The following is a 9,702-nucleotide window of genomic DNA, read 5'->3' as shown; positions in this document are numbered from 1 at the left end:
TCCAGAGGAGCCCCCAGCCCTGCATCGATCACGGGGCATTTGTCTGTCAGCTCATCTATCATCCCGACAACTTGTCCTGTTTTGTCTTTCCAATGAAATTGTAGTCATGAGTACGGGACGTTGGCACCGTTGCCTTACAGAAGGAATGTCCGAGGGTCTGTTCTGTCTTTGAGTGGTTGGCATGCTCTCCCAGTCAGGTTCTGGGCAGTGTCGTCTTGCTCCCAGGTGAATCCATCTCTGGTGGCTGTTTGCGCTGAACAAGGATTGTTGTAAATTATGTAGCCGCTCTGTTTCACCTTCATCGTATTGCAGTGCTGCTTGTGTGTCCTTGTCTATCCATGTCCAGAGTGACCTGACAGCTTTCCTGTTCATGTTCAGAATTGTGGATGTAGATCTGAGTAAAGAGTCGGGTACGAGCCGGCTCTGGAAGAGGGCCAGCAGTGTCACGATTACCTCCCTCTGTGTGCGCACCCACAATCACAGTCACAGTCGCGCATGTATCTCCTGAAGACTGACACTTGCCTTTGTCACCAGCTCTTTGCTTTGCTGTTGAGCCTGATTGACGAAGTTCAGATTCCAGATCAGTTCTCTGAGATCATCTGGAGGCTGTGGAACAGAGCCAAGCTTTCCATGAGTTGCAGAAAAATCCTTCCCTGACTCGTTGCAGCGCCGAGGCACCACCGTGTATGCCAGGTGCTCTCAGCTGCCAGGGACCTCCTCTGTTGTTGAGCTCCATCTGACTCTGCGGTTGCCGCGTACATCTCCTTGCTCTCACTTTCCTGGCTGTAGCTTCATGTTTACAGAAAAAAAGTGGTGACGAAACATCCAGCAAATATTTCCAAACAATGTTGATCCGCTGATTTTCTGTGGCTTTGAAAAGATTAGAATCGTGGTTATGCGAGGCTGTTGTCTAGCTCATAACAGCACCCAGGCTAATTATCCAGTGGAAACATTTTGTCCCAGTTGTCTCATGTACTGTAATGATGAGCATCTTAAAATTCAAAGTTCGGAGGGAGAATAATGACCCTGAAGGCCTGGATTTGGCACTGAGATGCTGAATGTCTGACCTGACGTTGCCCTGTGCTTCGCCCTGGTGTAGCAGATTGAGCCTTTATATTTGAATCCTGTTCAACTCAACTCCCTTTGTCTTGACAGCCAACATTTACCGTGATGTGGCGGATTATTTCGACATTTTCAGAGGACTGGTCTGATCAGTTTTCTGCAATCTTTGTACTTCTTGAAACGGAGTAATAAATGACTCTTGCGTAAGAACAAATGTTTTCTGGAGTTCACTGGTGAATAAATCCATTCCCTCAAGAGCAGTTTGTTGGGGTTTCTGGTTCCGAGGATGGTGTCTGGATTAGCCCACTGCGAACATGTTCTCTGTGGGTGCTGGTCGCAACAGCTACAAACCAAAGCTATGACTGACCGAAACGTAGCAAACAAAGCTACGTTAAATGTTGTCCAAAAGCTAAAATTGTAACAAAAAAGGCCGCATCGAGTGTTCAGTCTCGCACACACATTGTGAAAACTGTAATCCAGAAAACAGGTCATAGATACAAGCGGCCATCTTGCGGCTGTAGTAATTGAGGCAATTTGTTTGGGTGGACTTTGGTGCTGCAGAGTCAAGTTTGGTCCAGTGAAAGTAGGGAATGCTGTTTCGCTGAATGCCGCAGCGGAGAGTGGCTGTTCTTGTTTCCAGAGGTGAGTGGTTGCTCACTGGGGAGGGAGACATCCGGCAGCCAATCAGAGTTCAAGAGAAGCGTCTTTAAAAAGCATGACTGTATTGCAGTCTAGACCAAAGAGGTCAAAACCAAAAAGAGACACGTGTCTCAGGGCTGGAAGCCAAACCTCAAAGGTAAATCTGGCACGGCAAATACCTAACAAACCTTCAGGATTATGGCTCAAAATCATCTACAGCCCAATAAACGACCTGACTCCTGGGTGGGGAGGCTGACTGGGTGTTTGGATTTCAACCAGGAAACAAATCTAGGGGTAAATGTCCCACCAGGAGAAAGTGGTTCACCCGACCAGCCTCCGTGCAAAGATGTGGACATTTAAGACTCCAGTGGGGAGGCAGGGGAGGGTAGGAACACTGAATAATAATAACAATAATAATAATAATACAAAAGTTGACATGATTGTGTTGGCATATTCATCTCAAGGTAGTTAACTTTTCTGACAGGAAACACAAAGAACATCACAACAGTGGGTTTTGTGTTTCGGTTGTGTTGTTGCTGTATGAGGTTTACTTCTCAGCCTCACATCCATAGAGAGAGAGAGATGCTTTATTGGTCCCAGAGGGAAATTCAGTCAAGAATCTGGTGTGGCAAAGCTGGATGTACGGCGTTCTGATGGCACGTGTGACCACTGGATCAAAAGTGCCGCTTCCTCGCTCTCAGGAAGCCGTGGAAGCAGCACCCTGAAGGCTCTCAGCAGGAATTCTCTTTCAGTTCGTGTCAGTGTGCAGCATCTTTTTGCATTCTGCTGCTGTGTTGTGACAGAAATGACATTAACATGGTGCCCGTGGATTTTCATGCTCTGTTGGCTTTTGCAGGACAGTTGTCACTAAAAATCAAGATGAACTGAAATGATCTCCACTTGTCACCTCCCAGTTTGTGCACTGAGGAAACATGTTTTCGCTTTTGGGCTGCAACAAAGAATTGTTTACATGATCAACACGCACGTCGTGAAGGCCTCCTTCATCTGGATGAATGGCGTCAAGAATCCTGTTTGCCACGACCCATCAGAGTTTCCCAGCAGAAACACGCGTGGATGCATGTGGTCTTGGCGCTGGGAGCCCACGGCCAGGCGAGTTTGACTCCAGCTGGATCTCCTGCTGCTCACGGCCCTGCAAGCCGAGCTTTTCTGCCTTCACAACGCTCCACTGTTCGAAGCAGCCGTTTCCGTGCTGACACGAACATGATTTGACCTGCTCTTTTTTATGTGCTGAAGAATATTTAGTTCGTTTATTTCAGTGTATATGCGAGTTTAAAAAAGCACAACCACAGAGAGAGGGGAAAGAGATGGAGTCCATCCTTGAGACGAGGTGAGTAAATCAATGGCAGCTGCATGTGTGAGGGCGGGCTCAGTTCTCCCCAGAATACAGGAAGGAAGAAGGAGGGAAGGGTTTGGTGTTGATTGATGGCTTTATTGGTCACCTTGTGAGTGTTTTGGTTTTTTTACCTGTAGTACCTCTGCTTTTCCGTTTAGTCTGATTTAATTAAAAGCTGGAAAATTCATCATTCCAATTATTAATCCACTATTTTCTTAACTAATTAAAATCCTTTTTTTTTAAGAAAATATTGGTAATGTTGTCTATCAGGATACGCAGGGGTTTTTTTGTCAGTTGTGTGAGAAAATGACACGAGTCGCAAAAGTCATGTCGGATTGATAAAAACTTCTTGGCGTCAAAATCCCAGCAGTGTTTAAAGTTCAGCAGAGTGAAGCTCAAAATCCTCAGTTTTTACGTCCAGAAACAGCACCCAGCAAGACCAAGGTCCTGGGATTGGGCTGGCTTTCATTTTGTAGGTCTGGAGCCGAGATGCTGCCTCTATTTTTACAGCCGAAGCCCAGGCCTTGCTCTTAAGTCTTGAATACATTGAAGAGTCCAATCTACAAAAACCCTTGATTTGCAAAGGCCTTCAGGCACTGAAGTTTTTAAAGACCGACCACCCCAAATTACCAAAATACTTGAAAAAGTGGCTCACCTAACTAAACTCTACATGGACATTATTGTTTGCTGGGTCCAAAGCCATGTGGGCTTGCGTGGTAATGAAAAGGCAGATGGTGCTGCTAGAGGAGTCCTGAATGAAGAGATTTCTGAATGCCAAATCCCTGTCTCTGATCTTGAACCTGGTCTTTGTTCCTACTTCAGTGACAAATGGAAGAACTGTGTTGGAAACAAGCTGAAGGAAGAATGTACGACTGATATTTTAAAAAAGGTCCCATCTTTAAAAGGTTTTAAACATTTTAAAGTGAATTGATATGAACAAACTTATTTGTTTCATTGTTGTTGTTGTTGTCAAACGATTTTTATGACCTGTTTTGGCCATGAAATAGCCGCAGCTGCTTAACTGGCAATAAACTCAAACAAGCAAACCAACGAGATGCTGCTCGCTAACTGGGTTGTTTGGGGTCGCTGTCTCGTTGAGACGCCCATTTCCTCTTCAGCGTGAGGCAACATGACCTCTTCAAGTATTTTGATACATGCGAACTGATCCATGATCCCTGGTGGACGATGACGAGGCCCGACACCACAGTGAGAGAAACACCCCCCCCCCCACGATGCTTCGCTGTCTTCAGCGTTCATTGGGGCTTGAATTCAGTGCTTGGGGGTCATATGACAAACTGTCTGTGGCCCTCGGACCCCAAAAAGAACAATCTTACTTTCATCAGTCAACAAAATGTTTCTCCGTTTCTATTTTGGCCAGTTTGATGCATTCGTTGGCAAACTATCCTCTTCAGCATGTCTTTTTTTTTTTTAAACAGTGTAACTTTGCGGGGGCTTCTTGCTGATAGATCAGCTTCACGCAGGCGTCTTCTGTCCGTCACAGGACTCGTGGGTGACGTCACACCCCCTTTGGTCACCCTGGAGCCGATCACTGGTTGAGTCTCTCTGGTTTTGCTTTCCATTTGAAAGCATTGGAGCTCATTTTAGCCAAGCAGCCTATAATTTTCTGTACTTCCTCATTCGTTTTCCCTTCGCCAATCAACATTTTGTTCAAAGTACGCTGTTCTTCTGACCGATGTCTGGATCAACGCATCTTTCTAAGGTTTTCAAAGAGAAATGCGTGAACAACCTGTGTTGGCTTCGTCCTTAAATAAGGGCCACCTGATTCACACCTGTTTTTTCACCGACTGAACGACCTCACTAATTGAACTCCACACTGCGATCATTTTGAATGCCCCTTTCAATCAATTATCCAATTACGCAGACTCAGGAGCCTGCGTGTCAGACAAGTTGGGTCTGTTGGTTTTCTATGATTCTCCTCACCCTACTGCTTCATGTTGGCCGTGTAGAAATATAATTTCTCACAAAAACAATGTTTGATGTGGTTATTCATGTTGGACTGCTATTACTTTGAACACAACTTTATTAGTGGGTACCTGAATGGCAAAATACTCTTTCTGGGTGAAGTATTGGAAAACAATAATGTAGTGTAATGGATCTTTATAGTTGTAAATCTTCAGAATGGTGGTCAAGATAAAGCAGATTGTGCGCAGGTATTTAATGTTTACATTGTGTCATATGTGAGACTTTAGTGTTTAGATTGTTGTCACATGGTGAGATGTGCTGAGTCGTTAAAGCAACGTGTTATTGTGGCGAGATGTTCAGGACAGTCCGGATGCTATGGAAAAAACACAGAGGAGAAAAGAATTGATGTTTTCATCTTGTTGTGACTGTCAAGGACAATAACAGTGTCACTGGAGTGTAAATGCACCATTTGCCCTGCTTCAGCAGCTCAATGCCAACATTGATCTGGTCCAAGGCCATGTTGTGGGTAATGAACTCGTCCAGCTTCAGCTTCTTCTCCAGGTACGCTTTGACCATCTCGGGGACGCTGTCCTTCCCCTTAAAGCCTGAGGGACAAACAAGTTGGGCAAGCAAGAATATAAAGAGTCTGACTCATATTCACATTCAGCATCACACCCTGAGCCATGCTAGAGAATCAAATCATAGCGTTAGCAAAGGCGCGACCAGGAAGTCTGGTAGTCAGAGCCAATCATTCAGTCACCACTGCTCCTCTGACAGATTCACAAACACATCCAGGTGTGTCCTAGTTCACGTCATTCATTCATTCATTCATAACTGTCATCTGAAGGCGATGGGAAAGGTTCAGTTTGGTGGGTACGTGCAGTGGAACCAGAGTATTAGCAGAGATGGTCTCATCTGGCTCACCTCCAAACAGGGAACCCTTCCAGGTGCGACCGGAAATGAGGAAACCAGGTTGAGCAGATATCTCGTCCAGATCCGTCCAGCCAACAATCACACTCACGCCCCAGGCCGGCATGGTGGACTCTAAGGCACTGCGCTAAGATGGTGAAAGACAACACCGAGTCAGTGGCTGGGTTACCAGAAGCTGCTATTACGGCGAGCTTGAGTCTTCTCTCACCATGACTCCCACGTTCCCTGTACACTCCAGGGAGTAGTCCACGCCCCCATTAGTCATCTCGGACAGCACCTCATTGATGGGTTTGTCGTGATCCTTGGGGTTCACAAAGTCCGTGGCTCCGAACACCTTGGCCTTCTCAAATTTGTCAGGGTTGATGTCGACGGCGATAATCCTCTTGGCTCCAGCAGTCTTGCAGCCCATGACTGCAGCCAAGCCCACAGCTCCCAGACCGAACACGGCACACGAGGAGCCAGGCTCCACCTGAGGGAACGACAATTTAGGTTGGACATCTTAGTTCTCCACGAAGTGATGATGACAGTTACCCTTTCTCTCAAAGAAAGGGCTTGTGCCCGGGTCCCTCCTGGGTGGAGTTTGCGTGTTCTCCTATGAGTTCCCTTCAGGAGCAAACGTATACGGACCACGTTAGAAGGTTGATCCTCATTTCAGTGCTCTTGGTGAAAAAGCTGGAGTTCTGCTGTGGGTGTGGACCTGAGGACTCTATGTACTCACACACCTTTGCAGTGTTCACTGCAGCTCCAAATCCTGTGCAGATCCCACAGCCGAGGAGACAGACTTTGTCCAGAGGAGCAGCGGGGTCGATCTTAGCAATGGCGATCTGGCTCATCACGGTGTACTCTGAGAACGTACTGGTTCCCATAAACTGCAGCACCTTCTTCCCCTTACACTTGAAGCTGGAGACTGACCCTTTCTTCACATTGTGAGGGATAATCCTGAACAAGGTAAACTGTAGATGAAGAGTGGAGCCTGATAGTGAATTTGTTCTGTAACTACAGAACTCACCAGGTTCTTTCACAGTAGTTGGTCTGAGGGCTCTTACAGAAGCGACATTCTCTACACTGGGAGACGAACAGAGGGATAACCTTGTCTCCTGAAAGCCAAAAACACTGTTGAGACACTTAACACATCCATTACACCCGTAAGACTGGATTCAATCTTATGCCCCTTAAAAAGAAAGTGAACCAATTAGAAAACCCATCATCCAGTAGAAACTGACCTGGCTGAAATTCGGTGACTCCAGGCCCAACGCTCTCCACGATGCCGGCTCCCTCGTGGCCCAGGACCATTGGGAAGTTGTCTTTGTTGACATTCTTCAAAAGGTAGAACAAGTCCGTGTGGCAGAGTGAAGTTGCCACAATCTGCACCGGAGACAACGATCCCACAATAAAGACGCTTCAGTCAAAGGCCCAGTCTGACCAGTGTCTGACCAGTGTCTGACCAGTGTCGCAGCTCTGGTTTGGCCATTGCAAAGGCACAAATGAAATTGAAGGGTCTCTGACTCGAGTTCACGAGTCTCTCACCTTGATGCGGACCTGGTTGACCCGGGGCGGGTCCACCTCGATCTCCTCAATCACCAAAGGCTTGCTGGGCTCCCAGGCCACTGCTGCCTTGCACTTGATGACCTAAGAGGACGTCCACATCACGTCAAAGTCTCATGACATTGTGTTTCCACAGCAACTTTGAAGCCAAGAATGGAAATGACATAACAAAGAAGATGCGCATAAGTTGAGTTTGCATCAGCTGGCTTGGAGCAACTAGAACAGGTTACGTAAGGTTTCCGGAAGTCAGCGGTAAAGGCAACGCGGCACATGACACATGAGAGTCGAAGAAGTAGAAGAAGTAGAGCCGTCTATCCGTCAAAAATGTTGTGAGGTGTTGAGGAAGGACTTTCAGTTGAACAAGTTGTAATCGTTGGCAAGGAGCAGTTGGTGTAAGGTGACACCGGGGAACGGCTGATCAGTCAGGTGAGTCAAAGATGTTCAATTTTGCGCATTCACTCTTTTGTGAGTGCAAAACCTTCATTTTGCTATACTGAGGTTTTTATTTTTTAACAAATGTTGCTTTCAGTATTTCCACCAACCTTTTCGAATGTGATACATCAAAATCTCCTCAAACTCCTTGACTGAAACCCAACAACTGAGCCTTGGAACATGTTTCATTCACATATTAACTTCTGGTTGTCTCTCTTCAACCAATCAGCGTGTTGCTCTGAGCCACCTGTTGTATGGTAACGCTCATAACTGCTCTAATGCATGTACCTGGACCTCTCCTTGGTTTAGACTGAGCAATGAATGTTAACATCATCCGGCTCCGCCTCCGATGTTTCCCTGAGTGACAATCACTCCTCAGTAATGTGCCATTAATCGAACGATAAATACCCACAAGTTTGAAAGGAAAGAAGCTGTAACATGCAGGCTTCCTGTCTGAAAGTGAAAACTGAGTTGGAGGAGGTCAAGTGAGGAGAATTCTTCTTTCTTGGCTCATAAGGGACATATTTCAGTTGCTAAATATCTGTTAGCATTTTGTTCCTGCTTTCTTGCATTGAGATTTGGGCTCATTGCCCTTCATCCCTCTTTCCCTCTGGTGACCTTGTTTGCCTCCATTTTTGGAATCCAGTAGGTGTGTTTGTCCACACACACACACACACACACACACACACACACACACACACACACACACACACACACACACACACACACACAATCACAGGCTTCTGTAGCTGGAACCAAACCAACTGGTTGTCTTCAGAGTTGATAATTAAACTGTGTTACCTTGAATTTATCACCCAGAACTGATCCGGTGGTTTCATAGCTCCAAAGGTCACAACAGAACCAGAGACATCAACCGAGTTAAAGGGTTTATTGGCTGTGAACGGTCCAAGCAGAGGTTGAGCGAATGCTTACATTCCTGCATGCTTGTAGCCAGATACACAGTGAACAGTTAAATACTGCACACCAGGGCAGTTTTACAGTATTTGCAAGGTTCCTTAAAAGTTTCGCATGTTGCAGAGAGAGTTTCAGCTGCATGGAGTCTCAGTGACTCAGCCGTCACCTCCCAGCACCGTTCTGAAGGTTTTTGAGACATCTCACAATGGTGCATCCAGTCGGATTCCCTCAAACCTCCAGTGAGTCAACATCACCACCGCCACCACCCTGATCAACACACCGCAGGACCACAGAGGAGCTGAACGATGATCACACACACACACACACACACACACCTTAACACACTCACCCAGGTGCTGGATCCCACTTACCTTACCAGCTGTGGCCATTTTTGCTGCTGAGACGATTCCACCAAGGAGGTGCAGAGCTGAGAGAAGACGGCAGCTGCAGGGCCAGAGAGGGGAGGAGACAACACCACATCCTGGGACTTTTATTGTGAAATGAGTTGAACATGTGGACTTAACCTCCGGGACTGAGAGGTGAAGCCAATGACTGCTAGCTTTAGCTAATAGGTGGACAAAAGTGCAACTTAATCAAAAATATGAAATCAACTGAGAAAATAATTTAGATTGGTGGCCTCATTTTTGTTCATTTTTGTTCTCCTATTTCCACAAAATTACATGAATAAACAAATTCTTCCTCCAAGTTCGCAGTCGTGAGTTCTGGGTTCCAGGTTTCATTAAGGCAGTACTCCTTCAAACCCCAACCAAGTTAAACCAAAACCAACAAGACGAGGATGGGAACACATGGGTTGGACAACCTGCTGAATAGTAATTTTCCTTTTTTTTTTATAAGAAGGACGAGTCCGGATGGAAACCCCGAGAGAAAAGAGTGAAGATCGT

At 46.2% G+C, this 9,702-nt stretch overlaps 1 protein-coding gene across 1 annotated transcript; it reads right to left on the bottom strand.

The window, feature by feature from the left end:
* Positions 1-5,065: 5,065 nt before the first annotated feature.
* LOC147246924 (alcohol dehydrogenase 1-like) lies at positions 5,066-9,301 on the bottom strand. The gene is made up of 9 exons (XM_086183375.1): positions 9,172-9,301; positions 7,436-7,537; positions 7,132-7,273; positions 6,918-7,005; positions 6,631-6,847; positions 6,117-6,377; positions 5,903-6,035; positions 5,445-5,583; positions 5,066-5,351 (listed from the first exon to the last, which is right to left on the bottom strand). The coding sequence occupies exons 1-9, from the start codon at positions 9,187-9,189 to the stop codon at positions 5,318-5,320; spliced, it is 1,134 nt and encodes a 377-aa protein (XP_086039501.1). The 5' UTR covers positions 9,190-9,301; the 3' UTR covers positions 5,066-5,317.
* Positions 9,302-9,702: the final 401 nt, after the last annotated feature.

The sequence above is a fragment of the Aulostomus chinensis genome, chromosome 17 (genome assembly GCF_037954235.1).
Source record: "Aulostomus chinensis isolate RoL2024-O1b breed Wild chromosome 17, RoL_Achi_v1.0, whole genome shotgun sequence".
NCBI classification, from domain to species: domain Eukaryota; kingdom Metazoa; phylum Chordata; class Actinopteri; order Syngnathiformes; family Aulostomidae; genus Aulostomus; species Aulostomus chinensis.
Note: the sequence above shows the minus strand (reverse complement) of the source record. Positions and strands in the feature narration are given on the sequence as shown.